Here is a 16,843-nt window from a genome sequence, read left to right as displayed (position 1 = left end):
AAGTTCAAGATAAAGTTCATCTTACAGCAACTAATTAGAAAGGGTTAAAATTTAGTAAAAAGGGAGAGCTTTATGGCCTGTACTGGTAATTGGGAAATGACATGTATATCACTTTAATTACAGTTGATTTTTGTTTTTACTTTAGATTGAGCCCTAGCACCCCCATTTTCATCCTGTACATGACCTTTCTTTGGCTTTTTAAGCTTTCCTAAGCCACATGAGTTCGTGGACACTGCTTGTAGACGGTATTTTGTGTAAAAAGGTTTCATTGCAGAAGGTTCCTTGTGGCGTGAAAACCAGACGTCCCTGTCTGTACCTTTCAGGGGCCCTGTTGAAGCAGTGTAAGATGAGATGGTAAACCACACAGCAAACTCAGTTGCCGATGGCTTTCTTTTGTCACATTGCTTCTCATTTAGTTACTGTGCAAAGAATGTCCCCAGTGTGTTCAGGCTGAGAAAGAGAGAGGGGAAGGGATGGAGGTCTGTGTGTGTGTGTGTGTGTGTGTGTGTGTGTGAGAGAGAGAGAGAGAGAGAGAGAGAGAGAGAGAGAGAGAGAGAGAGAGAGAGAGAGAAGTGGGGAGAATGCGTGTGTTACTATGACATCTGCAGCCATCTTCTAAGGTAGTACAGAAGCAAAGGGGACTTAGTAGTGATTTTTTTTTCTGTTAGAGTAGTAGTACAGTTGTTAACAGGGCACCGGCCAGAGTCATGCTGCCTGGATCTGAAAGCTGATCCTGCCATGCCTTTGCTGGGTAAAACCCACTGTACCAGGTTTCTTGCTTGTGGGTTAGTGTTACCTATAGGAATGCATGCCACAGACTACTTAGTAAGACAATATTAATATGGAGTGAACCACACAAACTGTGCCATCAGGCAGAAATATTTAAGATGCTTTTAGTGTGTGCTGAATTTAGATAACCTCAAGATACCTGTGAAAATGCCTAAAATATTTAATTTCTAAAAATTCTATTTCTAAAATGACAGTACTAGTATGTACTTTATAAATCAACTGGGAGATTAGTTCAGATTAGGGGACGGGTAAACAAATATGAAATCATTACTAACAAAGACACCTGCCACTGTCACACAAATTCAAAACCGGGAAGTAGCTTTAGATATAAAACCCTGTGTCCTCTTAATTATGTGGCATGCATTCCTACAGGTAACACTAACCCACAAGCAAGAAACCTGGTACAGTGGGTTTTACCCAGCAAAGGCATGGCAGGATCAGCTTTCAGATCCAGGCAGCATGACTCTGGCCGGTGCCCTGTTAACCACTGTACTACTACTCTTACGGAAAAAATCACTATGCTCTGAAGCTGCCTCCAGTTTCAGTGTGGCCAGACGCCTCTGCTTGCGGCCCTAGGAGATTTTCTCTTCTCAATGTCTTAAGTTATTTCCAGCTTCTGTCTCTTCTTACCATCTTGTCTTGAGTTTTAAGGTTAACATTTCATTAATAAGCATGTTGCAGAGGTATGTTTTGTTGGTTTTTGAACAAAGCTTTGACAATGGTTTTTAATTTTTTTTTAACAATGAATAAATCTTCCCTCTCTCATACTTGACTAAGCATTGTTTATCTCCTTTCAAAACTTTGTCAATCTGACTGGAGGAAAATGTTCTTGTAGCTCACTTTAAGGCAGGCTTATTTTTAAGTGAAATGATGGACCATTAGGATAGTACCTATTTTGAGCTTTACAATAATGCCCTTGTATGTACGTGGCATATGTACATATGTGTATTACATAGTGGAGAATACAGAATCATGCTAACTCATGCAAGCATCACCTCAAATTGCTATCATGAGTTCCTCCTAGAAAACTCTATGTCTAAAATATTAAAATTAATGATGGCAAGATAAGTCTAATAGCCTACTGTCCCAGCCTGGCTGCCTGAATGTGATCCAGAACTCATACTCAAAGGAAAGGGTCAAATCCCAGAAGTTCTTCTTCTACTTCCACTAGCTTGCTTTCACACACTCATGTCTATACACATGCATGCACACACACACACACACACACACACACACACATGCATGCATGCATGTACGCACACCACACACACATCACATCAAAAATACTTTTGACATGATAATGTAATAAAATTAACTTTTAGTTAATTCTGTATGTTGTATTTAGTATCCCAAAAGACTAGTAGTTTAATAAGAAAAAAGATATATATTAGCTCTAAGAGCTTAGAGGGAATGAGGAAACCGGAATGAGGAGATAAACTTTGTAGGGCGAGATTAATATCTCTGATTTAATTCAAAGTTCTCATTTTTAAAATGTGGAATCTGGTTCTGAATTTAAGTGATAATGATTCCAGTCAGAAGGTGATAGTTGAGGGAAAAAATAGTGCTTTTTATTATACTTTTCTAAATTACAGTGCTGGAATATATTAACAAACAAGAGGATGTAATTAGCAGATGCTGAGTTTAGTAAAGAAGTGGCTTGTGTGTATCCTAGAAACATCATGTAAAAGAATCCCACTTTGAATGGCAGAATTTGGAGAAATGACCTCACTTGTGCTTAGCAGTGAATCAGAAAATGTACCCGACAATCACAGTACATTGTGTCCCCTCCTAAGGGCACTTTTGTAATACATGCACTCACAGGATTACATGCTGTTTATTAATATATTATATGTCATTTCCTCACTTGAGCCAGTGCTTTGAAATGGTAATCTAGTCTTAAATTTCATTTTGTGGTCTAGGAAAACTGAGTTCTAAGGCTCTGTATCACCATCACCTGACCAACACTATCCTTTACTCGTCTTCTGGCTTCCTTTGGCAAAAATATTAGATGTAGCATGCTAAAAAATCTCATAAAACAAAGCACTGGAATTTTAGTCAATAAGAAGGTATACTTCATATCTGATAAGATACTTAGTCTTCTGGCATGCTTTAAATGGAGCCAGATATATTAAAGATGGTGAAACTGATAACTATTTAGAACTCAGTATTCACTCAGCTACACCATCATACCATGCAGTTCAATAGCTGAAGAAACTTGGTAGCATTTTATAACCACCAATCTAGCAGAAAAAGATAAAGCTTTAATCTTTGCCTATATTTCAGACATTGAACCAAAACAATTTATAGTAAAATTATAAGTCACAAGAGTTAAAATTTCCCCAAATACAGTATATGAATGTGAACTTTTTCATATGAGTTAGAGAGACAAATTAATTTTAGAACAATCCCATTGAAAGATGGTTGAGCAATCCCTTGAAAGAAATGAGATGACCAGGGGCTATAGAAAAGGACCAATGATTTTAGAAGTGCCTGCTGTACTACAGAGGAGAAGAGTTGAGTACCCAGCTTGCAGGCTGCTTACAATGCCTGTCATTCCATTCTAACAATACTTGGAACTTATTTTGTTCTTTAAACATTTTGTTTTTGTCTCACATTGAAATAATCGTATATATAAGAGATTGTGGTTTCATTTAGTAAACATCAACTGTTTATATACATATCCATAATACATGTGTTATGTATAATATATATTAAGGATAGTACCAGTGTAACGTAAACTATCAAAGAGAGATTCAAAATGTGACTCTAAGGTTTCTGTTCAACCAGCACAACTAGAGGAACGGCATTTTCCTCAACTGAGAGTAGGATTCAGTTGAAAAGAAAAAAACACCACATTTTGGAAATACTCATTTTGAAATGATAACCATAAGTCCAAATAAAAATATCTGGTAGGTAATTACATAAAGAAGCCTGAAGTTTATTAGTGAAAATGTCATTATCACATAAATGAAAATTTAAACCATGAGGATGAATGCACTGACAGAGGTATAAAGTTTATATAGGGAAAAAATTAAGGACTGAACCCCTAAATTAAAAGGAAGAAGAGGAAGGGAAGGAGGAGGAGGAAAAGGAGGAGCAAGAGGAGGAGGAGGCAAATTAAATTTTTTTGATGGCACTCTTAGGTGATATGCCAAGAAACAGTCTATGTTGTTTGAGACTCAAGATGCAACTCCAGGGTTGTGTTGGTGATCATGTTTCGATCATTCTCAGGTGAAGGACTTTCTGAAAGAACTGTGGAGATCATACTGTCAGTCACTTTGTGTATCCTCTCAATAATCCTCCTTGGAACAGCTATTTTTGCATTTGCAAGGTAAGATGTGTCCCAGAATTCTCTGTTGGCTTTCTATCAGAGACCAATCAACAAACAGCAACACAGCAGTTACACAAATGGGAAATGATTATGTTTTGTTTTTCTTATAAAACACTCGAACCTATCTGGAATACATACTATGATGTTTTACAGTATGTATACATTCTGAGTTGAACGAATCTAGCCTTAAAGAAGTAAATTCTGGTATTCTGATAGGAAAGATTTGATATAAATGCTGAGGAGAACGGGAATAAGGAAGAACTTAAAGGGAATACAGCCAAGGGTACAACCAAGTAACCAGTCTCAGTAGACTAGGAAACAGACAGTAAGGGAACTTAGAGCCAAGGAAATCTCCCAACGTTGTCATGGAATGGCTATTACAAGCATGTACAAGTACTCAGAGTCAAGTGGAGCATGACAGAGCAAAGGCAGAAGTTATCCATCCTTATTGGAGGGTAGAAGGTTATAAATGCTCGTAGATACATCACATTTATACAGAATGGTTTGGGCAGACTGGGATTTTGTGGAATTTTTTGGATAATGAAATGGGCTGAGAGGCAGTAAGAACTCTTTAGGTGGGTTGCCGAAGGTCCCACATGAAATATTCGAGTGTCTATACCAGTCAGATTATGTGGATGTGCAACTTTAATCTGAGCGCTTCAGAAGGAGAAGCAGGTGGATCTTTATGAGTTCAAGGCCTATCTGATCTACATAGTGAATTCTAAGTTAAAGGGTTAAAACATGAGACCCTGTCTTTAGATAGATAAGAAACACAGCAACTCCCTGATGTCACTTTACTATAGTGCTCACATGAACAAAGCTTAGCATTCTGGTAAGTGACAAAGAAGAAATGAAATCAAGACCCACTCAGTTATCATAAAGGACAAATGAAGGTGGGTTTGTAATTTAGAGACAACAGAGTAAACCTACTCAGACTCACTACATCATATATACATATACACATATATACATATATACACATATACACATATACACATATACACATATACACATATACACATATACACATATACACATATACACATATACACATATACACATATACACATATACACACATACACACATACACACATACACACATACACACATACACACATACACACATACACACATACACACATACACACATACACACATACACACATACATACATACATATATACATATATACATATATACACATACATACACACACACACACACACACACACACACACACACACACACACACAGAGTTTTCTAAATAGCTCTAAGGCTGTCCCTGTAATTTGGATGCCCTGTGCCATCCTTTTTATCTTGCGTCTCTTAGGTCAGCCTTTGAGTGTATGATTTGAAAGTCTCTCTTAGGAGACATCTTCCCCATAACACATACTATTTTCAGATTCTGCCAGAAGATAGCAGGAGAAAGTCATCATTAAAAAGAACTTCCATTTTAGTAAGAGTTTTGGTACATAATCAGAATGACCTCAGTGTGAAGCAGTGGCTTCTGCCAACAGGACAATGCAGAAAGAGTACTGTATGATCTATGGGCCTTAGCAATGAGAAGTGCTCATGTTTGGTACTCTGATCATCTGTTTGCTCTGAGGTTGCATTTGACCTCCCATTTTCTGGTGAGCCCTTGTATGGGATGGGAGGCCTCTACTTACGCAGCGTAGCCTCCCAGGGTCTTTCTTCAGCCAAAGGGAATCTGTTCTCTGGTGAATATCAAGCCTTATAGTCCATCCACATGTGCTCTCTCCCCATCGGGCTACTGAGCACCTAAGTCAAAGTGGGCTTGTCCTCTAAATGCTCATAATTGTAATCCCTTAAAATACTTACGGGTCAAGGACTGCCTTGTGAGTTTAGCTTCAACACTTTTCTGTGCTTTATATACATTTTAGACATACTTAACTGTGTAGTATTTGGGGGGGGGGTGGCGTCACATTTTATGTTCTCAAAATCATCCTAGATGTCAATGTTTATCATAGACAATATGTGTAAAATATTAATGACTGATGCGGTCCAAAAGAGTGCCTTGTTATATGTCATACTACACCTTGGAGAGTTGGTAGATAGGGGCCTTAAATTTAAAAAGTCTTTGGGCTAGGTGTAAGTAGCTCATTCCTTTAATCCCATTATTCTGGAGGCAGACACAGGAGGATTTCTGTGAGTTCAAGGCCAGCTATGTCTGAATAGAGAGTTCCAGACCAGCCAGAACTATAAAAAGAGCTGCCTCCAAAAAGAATTCTTTTTCTTTTGGTTAGGTTTTCAGGGTTGAATTAACCAATTTTGAACCTAATCCTGAGTTTTCTGATCATAAAATATAGATAATATTTTACACCTCATATTTCCATAAAAATTAAACAAGACAATTTAAAAACCAATTTACACATTTGATATGCGCAAAGTGTTCCATTATAGGAAACAATGACACATTGATTTTTTTAAACACAGATACTCATTTTCCTCGGCTCTTTCCATTTCCTTTTCCTTTTGTGATAAAACGAGGGAGCAGCTAAAGGGAGGAGGGGCAGATCACACCTAATGGAAAGAAATATTTGTCTAAATGGCTTTACTTTAAGAAACAAAAGAAAAAGCTGCCAACCTCATCAACAGTGCTTTCATGATAGTGCCTGCACTGACGGTACCGCCCTCATTTCAGGATTAGACAGAAGCAGAAGGAAGGTGGTACATATTCTCCTCGGGATGCAGAGATTATTGACACCAAATTTAAGCTGGACCAGCTCATCACGGTGGCAGACTTGGAACTGAAGGACGAGAGATTAACGCGGTGAGCACACTCCTCTGGGCAAGCAGAGGTTCAGAGGGCCTGGAGCCATGACCCTCTTCTGACCTATGCTTGTTGGAAGTGTTTGTGGGGCTCCAGTTTACACAGGTCACAGAGATCTTCTTTCAAAGGGTAACCTCTGTCTTCTACACACTTCTCGCTGCCCCCGCGCAGACTCACTTAATCTTCCTAGCATTTTGGGTTCAGTATGAACTGAGCTTGGACTATGATACTCAAACAAGACTTCTTTTTTTTTTCCTAAGATGAATTATTTTTACTCATTAAACCTTTAACATGCTGTTGCATAATTCTCATAGAATACATTTTCAAACGTGGATTTTTCTAAAAATGTCCACGAAGAGTTACAGGCAATCTAATTTAATTATACTTCTAAAAGTTTGATGTTTTTATATCATCTGTGAGAGTTTAGTTCACAGTTCTTTATTTCAGCATAAATTTACATAAATGTAAAAACTGTATATGGGATTTGTATTTCTAAACCTATTTAGACTTTAGAAACTGCAAAGTAAAAACATACTGCCTTTAGAAAGAGAAGTATCAATGTATATGCTGAATGAATGACATCATCATATCAAAGTACTTAACTTTTTAAGTACTTTTTAAACAGTGATAAGTCTACATATTTTAAAAAAGCATCTACACCGTTCACAGTATTAGCATATTTTAAAAACTTGTTTAATATAATTCCCCAGATTCTTAATAAACTCTGTCATGGTGTTGTTGCAAGGCGCTGGCTGACAAAACCCTGTTGACATTTTAAAAGTTGTAATTATTTTACAAGATGGCATTAAAATCTTGAACATCAAAAAATAATTTGTGGTTACTACCTATCAAAGTTGGCCTTTATTTAATAGATCTGCTTTGTAAGCCTTATTGTTCTCCTGTCTAGAAGATGCACTGCCTAGGGGGGTTCTCTGAAACCCTAGGAAATGAAAAATATTCACTATCGCTACATTGAAAGGAGATTTGCTTTCTGAGATAACTTCCTAACTTTTCGATATTGATTGTTGTTTATATTCTAATGCAATCTCTTTTCATCCACAAAGGACGAAACTTTAGAGGCTTATATGTAGAATTTTATAATACCTAGTATACAGTTGGGTTTTTTGTTTGTTTTACATAAGCAAAACTATATATATGAGAACAATAGACTCCCAACACAGCCTCCACAGTAAACCCTATCATGGGAACACTAAAGCATCAAATCTTAGTTCGCCTCCTGGTCCTCTCAAGGCTTCATGCTCTATAGAAGAAATGTCTTCTCCTCCCCTCTGGACCGCCTGAACTTCAGTGATTGGCTCTTCCTTTCTGCTTTCTTTTCTCAATTTCTGTGTCTCTTCCACAAGTACAGGCCAGCCACACTCTTTCTGAACGTTTGTGAGGGAATAACAAATATCTCAGTGACATCAATTTGAGCTGAGGGAAAAATGTAGTGGAATTCTGCCATCCTGGTGTGACTTACAGGACGTTAACAAAATTCTTAAGGACCATTTTTTTCCCTTTTGTTTTGAAGCATCTTTACTGAACCCTCAAAAATCCTCTCAGTAAGCAGATCTTTAGAAGTCAATGCAGTAAAGTTTAAGCATAGAGAAAACATTACTGAGATAACTTTACTGAGCGTGAACCTCTGGGCTGATGTTGCTTTTCTAAACAGGGTATTTTCAAACTCTAACCATTTTCTACTTCTTAACATTCAACACAGCCAGAAAAAAAAAAAAAAACTATGGTTTTCCTTTTGACTTTTTATTCTGGTCTGACTACCTGGGCAGCTAGAGAAGATTTGAGTCATAGAAATGTGGGCCAAACCTCTAACAGATCTATATTAAGTGGTATTTATAATTCAAGGGTGGCCATCTTTGGTGTGGCTTTTTATTGATTTTCCTGCTTCATGTTATTTTATCTATATATCACACTATCCATTAAAACCTGTAAGAGCCAAATAGTATTTTAGATATATTTTATTTCTGTGTCACAGAAAATCATTTTTCTAATAATAATGAAATTGAAAATACTAATTTCCACTCTTTTAACTGTCCCATTTGTGTATAAAGTCTAGAGTTTATATTATAAAATCTTCCCTTGTGAGCCAGCTTAACTTCTGTAGTTATCTTCTTCCTCTTCTGTACTTTTTATCCACTCCTGGAGTTGATCCCCATCCATCCAGAAACAATACAAAACAAGAGTTCTACATACCAATGATGTATAGTAAATACGATTTGCTGGATTTGGCTCAAAAAAAATCATTAAAGTTTTTCTGCTAGTAAAGTCATTGATACATTACTCAAGGGTAGAAGAATAACTGAAAATTATTAGTGCATTAGACATATCCGAATGGGGGCCGGTTATCAGTGAAGTGCTAAAAACCTTCATAGTCTTTGATGTGCTTCATGATCTGAGTGTGTTTCAAGTCAGAAATGAAACTTAATTCTGGAAATGAAAGTCAAAGCGATTCAGTTTTCTCCCTAAGTTGCTGGGTACATTGTCCCACGTTTTACAATCTGTAGAGAAGGAACTCAGTTTCCTAGGAATTTGCCCAGTTCACGTGTGTTTCCTACTCAGGTCATGGTGGGTGTATACCCCCAAACTGCCAGAATTGTTTGTCATGTTAAACTGAGCTTACAACTATATATATATATATATATATTCCTTCACCTATCCAAAAGAGAAAACATTAGAGACTCTCTAGTCAACAATGACAAGTATTAACTTTAAGAGTTACATGGTTGACAAAACCCACGTCAAAGGGCTTAGAACTGCATTATGCAGAAGACTTCCAAGTTTATATTATAAAATTATTTAACATTTATGCATTTTACTTTATACTTAAGATGGGTTTTAAAACCCATCTTATTATATAAACATTCATTATTTAATTTTTTCCACCCTGTGTCACAAAGAGTTTAAGGATCCATTCTTCCACATTGCCAGATTTTTTTTCCTTAAAGAAAGTAAAAAAATGTAAATTTGTACTTATTGATTCCATAAGAACTTTAAGAGGTGTGCTAAAATAATGTTTTTGTATCCTTAGTCAGAATTCAAGGCCAGCTTGTTCAGCTTACTTACTGAGATCTTGTTTCTAAACAAAAGCAAGAAAGGGGGAGGGAGGGAGGGAGGGAAGGAGAGAGGGAAAAAAGAAAAGAGTTTTGAACAAATAACTAATCAAATAGGGCTTGTATTTGAGACTATAGACTTAACTCCATTACTGGAAAATTGATTTAATTTAGTAAATGTTATAATTTTATGAATGTACTTTATAAGCTATATATCAAAGTACTCTGTATTGTTGCTGTTATTTGTATTTGTAAAATTACAAATTATTCCACTCTACGTTCATACATAGAGAGGTTAATAGCATAATAGTTATTATTTTTATAAGAAACATTTTAGTGTGGGAAAAACTTGCAGAAACTAGAAAATTGTAGAAGTGCAGCTTGTATTCTGAATTAAGTATCTGCTGGGTATTTGGGGGCAAGCCTTTAATCCTAGGACCAGTGAGGCAAGGACAGACAGATGTCCCAATAGGAAAGCTAATCTGGTCTACATAGTGCATTCCAGTGAGCCAGAGCTACAAAGTGAGACATTGTTTATGAACAAAACAAAAGGTAGTTGACAGAAGATGCAAAACAGTTTTCTTGTAAATTACCACCATTGTTTAAGAGACTCCAATCATTCATTTTATTTCTCTTCTAAGTGTATGATATTTTCATAAACAGTGGCAAAAATCTCTGAGTTCCTAATACAACACCCTGCAACTAGAATGAACTGTAAGATAACCAATGCCCATGTTACTATAGTAGCAAATAAAAACAATGTGGTATTGTACTCTAAATGAATAACGGATCTTTACTTCCAGATACTCTTCATTTTTCTTTAGACGCAAGGAGATTTTTGTCATCCAGTAAGTTGTGTGGGTAATGCCAAGCTCTGCTGTGATTATTTTAACTTTGCCAGGTGGTGTGTTGTAGATTTTTTTTAAATACATGATATTGAGCATTTTGTTGCTTAATATGCCATTCTTTCCAAGGCCAAAGAGAAAAGATTTTCTTCTTTTGTTGTGTTCTAAGACTGCATGCTGTTGCTATGGTAAAGTTCTTATCCAAATGCACATTGGCTTCCATTGGCTTCCAATGTGCATGTCATGAGAATGCGTTGTGTTCTTATGTTGGCAAAGTTTTGATGGAAAATTGGGTTTACATTTAGATTCCTTTAGGCTTCTTATTGTATTCTCACATCTCTATGACACAAGAGTAGAACTTTCCATCTGATAATGGAGATGTCTCCAAGTGGAGATGTCAATTTGTAAGCATCAAGGCAGTGGCTTTTTCTATCCATCCTCTGTTCCCTGACTGCAGTTTATGAAACTTTAATTTCTGTCTCGATCAGTAGATAACCAACCACAATCACTTCAGGAATTCCCCTAATGCTTGGTCATTCCTTTTTTTTTTTTTTTTGCACTGGCACAAGTATAGCAATATGAAGTTATTAATAATATTATTAATGATAGCAGAGATGGCCCATGGTTAAATTAGAGGTCTAGATATAAATGCCTAGAGGTGAAGAGTTTGGATCAAATCCGAGGATGCAAGGCATTTGACTTCCAAATCACAACCTATTAAAGAGGTGTTCCTTTCCATAAACCATAAGGCAAGGTGAGGTCAGGACTCCTATAACTCTACTTGATAGTATATAATACACGCTATGATTAACGCAGAAGGGGCCTTTTCAACTCTAGGGACTCTTAAAGTTTTGGAATCATAACTAACCTTGTTTTATTTTAGCTTTAGGGAGCAAGTTAACATAGATAGAATTAAAAATTATATGAACTATTCTATTTTCAGAGACTTGCCCTAATGGTATAACGTCTGTAGTGTACAATGCTCTTAGGCCAATGATTTCATTGACCATACATAAAATATCCATTTCCAACCAGCATTAAAAGCTGACCTTTGGGAACTGTAGGTTCGTGGTGTATTGGTTGCCATCATCTTAAAATAGAATAATTTTATTGCAGTTTCCCCTTTATGCAATTAATAACTCAAGGGTTCTCCCAGGACAGAAGAAGACTAAGGACTGCCCATGAAAGAGCTGAACTTCAGATTCTGGGTGAATTTGTTTTTACACAACTCCTCCCCATATCCATATATGCCACTAGCAGATCTGATCTACTCTTGATTTCTACTGTGTGTAGATTCTTTCCTAATGTCTCACACAGAGCTTCCATTGCGTACCTGCAACCCTTGCAGATAGCTCAGGCTGGACAATTTCCTGTAAAGCCTGTGAGGTCTCCTGCCTGTTTTCTTACATCTGCACAGAGGGCACTCGCCTACCTCTTCACACAGCTGTCTACAGTACCTCTTCAGTCGAGTTGCTCTTGAGATAAATAACCTGTGCCCATAGTTAGTGAAATAAAACATCTGTCAAGAATTGGTTTTCAACTGCACTAATGTGGAGAGGCCGTGTAACAAGGAAAATGGGATGCCTGACACACAGGGAGTCTCCTCTGCTTGGCAACTCTCTGAATGCCTCCTTCTTCCTTCTCCTCTAATGAAATAACAACCTGGCATTGATTGCTCCCTGATTGAGGCTGTGTTTCCCTTATATGTGATGCTATAATGCTTAGGGTATTTTTAATTTACATTGAGACCCACAGAACAATTACTGGTTGATTCGACAAAAAGGTGAAAAGGGATTTGGAAGAACACTGGAGCACTGTTTTACAGCCCAAAACAGATTAGCAACATTAGTATAGGTAGAAATTAAGTAATATCTAAAGGTATGACTGATGATACTTTGGACAAGTGACAGAATTTAATCAAAGAGGCAGATAAAACCCTGGGATTAACTAGAGATGGTAAAATACATAAAGTAGAAACTTATTTTTTAAAAAAGAAAAACATAGCAATTTCACAAGTACTTGGCATTTCCCAAATCTTAGAAAATTTAGTGTTCTAAGATTTAATTTTTTATGTATTTTCCTGGAAAGATTATTCAGAGTCATTATTTGAATGTATATGACATGTTCTGTTGTACAATCATTACAATACGTCAAAGCAATAATTTATTATTGTTTTGTAAAAATTTACTCCCAAGTTTCTCAATTTGTCCTGTACCACTGGTAATGCTGATTTGAGCTGTTCCTCTACTCCCATTGCATACTTATCTCTATGAAGACTCTATATTTTGATGCCCTGTAGATTTCAACTAATTGGCCTTGAGGGAAAGCTGAGTCCCTGACAATACGGTCTTTCATCACCACTGCCAACATAAATAAATGGTTCCTCTCTGGGTCTGTAGAGTAATCTGAGCAGAATTTAAGTTCTTGATAGACTTTTAAGAAATGAGCTCACTGTGAAATAATACTCTTTCTACCAAAAGACATCGGATTTAAGACAGATAGAACTCATGTAATGAAAAGATTTATGTAATAAAAGTGTTTAGCCCTTTATATTGAAAAGTGGCCTGTAATCTTACAAAAATCAGGCCAATTCCAAACTTGATTTATCCACTAAGCAACTGAATATAATTTGGCAGTATCCTTCACTACCAGAAGTAAATATGAGTGCTGCCTCAATGTAAAAACGAGTTCAATTTTTTTAAAGTTTTAAAAATTTGCAATTAAAAGAAAATTTCTACTTGAGTGCAGATGCACCCTCTGATCACTGTATTTGAAGGTGTCACTTCTGAATTAATATTGTTGGAATTTGTGCATTCTTGCCTTATTACATATATGATAAAAAAGAAAATGCATAATCTGAGCTTTTAAAGGACTATACAACCACTCTTCCTATTTTTCTAGCCATACATTTTCCAAACCAATATTTTCTAGTAAAAATAAATGTTCAGGATCTTGACAATAAAGAAAAATTTTATCTTAGGTGCAAATGGCACCTAAAGCAGAAATATAGCCATACAGCACCCAAGAATGAAATAGTACTTGTGTGGACAGAATCCACAGAGCCAGGAGGGAGAAATCAGATTTCTATATGAGCTAGCCTGAGCTACATACTCTAAAATATCTTCTCTATTTAAATTGTTATATGAAGATTTCAAGTTTTGATTTACACATAATTTTGGTATAAACAAAGACTAAAAGTTACCCAAAATATTAGAATTCTAGAAGCCTGGGATCTTACATTACATCAAGATAGTTGTGAAAAAAATGATTATGAAAAGTTTATTAAGGTCAGATGAAGTAAGTGATAGAAAATAAACTAAAGCCAAACCAGAGCCTACTATCTTCTGCCTTCCCCCACCTTCCTTCTATTTGTGGGGCTATAGAAGGATACCAGCAATCCCCCTGCTTTAGCTCTGACAGATATGTGCCATAGCTGGGAAGTTCCTTTTCTTTCCACTTGTTGAGAAGGCAAACAGAATTTTGTTGTTCTATTCCTAACTTTCTACTAGTCCGGGAGCTGGTAGATTTTAATGTTAACAGACAATATATATATGTATATGTATATGTATATGTATATGTATATATATGCTTTGTTTAGAACTGACTATTTGTTATTGGTAAATCTAATAATTACACTCATTTCAAGTATTGATTTATAACCTTCTAAAAATTCAGTTTCCTAAGAATTGAGTGAGAAAATCTACTCAATTCTGGTATCATCCCACAATAACTAGAGCCTTTCTAACTTGCTTTGAGTGTGGATGAAGTCTCTCATATTTTATATCTAATATCATTACTATTGTTATAGATAAGGCTCTGAAGGTTATAAAGTAAGCTGAGTGTCAGTCCTGTCTGGACTGTCAAGTATGTATGAATATAAATGCATGCATGCTTGGTTCATGAACTGAAATAGCTATAGCACACAGTACAAGGTTATTTGTTCTTAAAAATCAGCACAGGAAGCAGACACTAATTTCTAGTCTGTGCCCTTAACTGAGGTCTATTGGGAGTTAACTGTTGAATAGGAGGTTAAGAAACAAGTAGAATTCATGTGTGACTAAAACATGTAGCGTTAAGATAAAGCATGCTTAGAAAAAATATGAGGAGCAAAGAAACAGCATGTGAGGAGGATCTGTGGTCATGGTCAGAAGCACCAACTCATTATGAAAACTGCTCACTTGGTGATGGTGGCACCACTGATCTTAGACTGGGAAGGCAGAGGCAGGCTCTGAGTTTGTGAGGAGGCTGATCTACAGAGTGAGTTCAGGGACAGCCCAGGCTAGACAGAAAAACCCTGTGTCAAAAAAATTCAAAAAGAGGGGGGAGAAGGAAGTAGAGAAGGAGGGGGAGGAAGAAAAGGGGGAAAAAGAAACTACTCAAGAGTGGAACAATATTTAAAGTCAGTAAGACCATCACATTTTATAACGAGGCAAGAATGCACAAGTGTCTATCCAGTTTAATAGTTAGGTGGTTGACATTTAAAATTAAAATGTACAGAAAAGTATTTTGTGCAAAAAAAAAAGAGAGAGAGTAAAATTAGAGCAAATTTCTAACTTTTTACTGAGGAAAAAAATGGCCTTAGAATATTTTTTTTATTTACAAGTTGTAAGTGAAGGATGGCGCTTCTTAATGAAAGAGCAAGCATGTGAATATTACATTTTTTTTTGCTAAGGCTTGCATATATGTTTTCTGATTATTCATATTTCATATCTCTTAGGGATTCTACAAACTTGCACTGATATCCTTAATGCCTTGTTCATGAGTTTCCTTAACAACAACAACAACAAAGTAGCATCCATCTCAGCATTCAGTTATCCAAGAGAAATACACTTCTCTAGTACAGCCCTAGTAATCCTGGATCTTCCTGATAAAGAATCAGTCATTGACACTCACATTAAAATTCCCATTTCCACGGAGTGGCATGAAAATGAATGTCTCAAACACAAAGATGCCAGTCATTCCTCAAGTGTGGGTAATCAAGATTTCCCTAGCCTAACACATTTTCCTTTCATGATTAAAAAACAAAACAAAACAAAGAAACAGGGCAGCATAGAAGGTTTGGCAGCCATAATCTAGGAGTGTAGGTGGTCTGAGGCATGCTTGTCACTATCTGTTTTTCTTGCTAGTCTTTGCTGAGGGTAATCGTCTCCAACAGGCACTGGTTACTGCACCTGTCTCTATTACATATGTTACAATGTCTCTGACCTCCAGTGCCTCACATTTTCAGATCTTCTGTTTCACATCCCCCAAACCAAAGCTTTTCTGACTTAACAACCCACTCAGCCGCTTCTGGATCCATGAAGTTATGGTAAGAAGTTCTCCATTGCCTTCTTGAGATCACATTAGGCTGTTGTGGTAAACGTCTTCAGTTTACACAGCAAGCCTCTGCTCGGTGTTTACAGCCTTGTCTTTACCACGTTTGATGCTAGGATAATGTTAGGATGCTCTATGAGGTTACCCCCTGAGAAAGTAGAAGGCTATTTCCTCTTTGACACACCCACCGCCGACTTCAAATTCTAATATCCAGCTTCATAATACCTGCAACTTCATCCCTACAAGTTCCATTGCATCTATTTTGCCATAAGATATGTTCTTGTTGGTTTAAGTTTTCTCTATTAAACATACATCTTTATGATCATTTTCAAAGCATCCATCATGTCTTGATTGTCCTTCAATTCAATGACCTTGTTTCATGCATCCATGATTTCAAAAGTACATATTCCAAGAAATATTTTTTGCTTGAAGGTTATTGTAATTTGTAATATTATCAAAAATGTAAAAGCTCGAAAAGACCCCCTTGTGCATCTTGTTTGTGTATTTATTCGTGCCTTTTGTGCTTTTGTGCTGTGCGAATTTGTTGTGCATGATATGTTTTGACAAGAAACATATCTCTACGTGTGTGGTGCATTATCTATCTGTTAAAATATTTCATGTTTCAGAGTATAATGTTGTCAATGATGTAAATGTACACAAAGTGTACATACCACAAAAAGTGTACATAAAGGAGCTGAAATGAA

The 16,843-nt window shown here is 36.5% G+C and overlaps 1 protein-coding gene across 1 annotated transcript in view; it reads left to right on the top strand.

The window, feature by feature from the left end:
- Ptprq (protein tyrosine phosphatase receptor type Q) overlaps positions 1-16,843 on the top strand; it is a 195,447-nt gene that overhangs the window by 148,342 nt on the left and 30,262 nt on the right. Inside the window, exons 34-35 of the mRNA XM_076920158.1 lie at positions 4,021-4,120; positions 6,785-6,913. Coding sequence (XP_076776273.1) covers positions 4,021-4,120; positions 6,785-6,913 — 229 coding nt within the window. The remainder of the gene's footprint in view (positions 1-4,020; positions 4,121-6,784; positions 6,914-16,843) is intronic.

Source organism: Arvicanthis niloticus, chromosome 22 (assembly GCF_011762505.2).
Source record: "Arvicanthis niloticus isolate mArvNil1 chromosome 22, mArvNil1.pat.X, whole genome shotgun sequence".
Classification (NCBI taxonomy): Eukaryota; Metazoa; Chordata; class Mammalia; order Rodentia; family Muridae; genus Arvicanthis; species Arvicanthis niloticus.
This window is presented reverse-complemented; position numbering and strand designations above follow the sequence as displayed.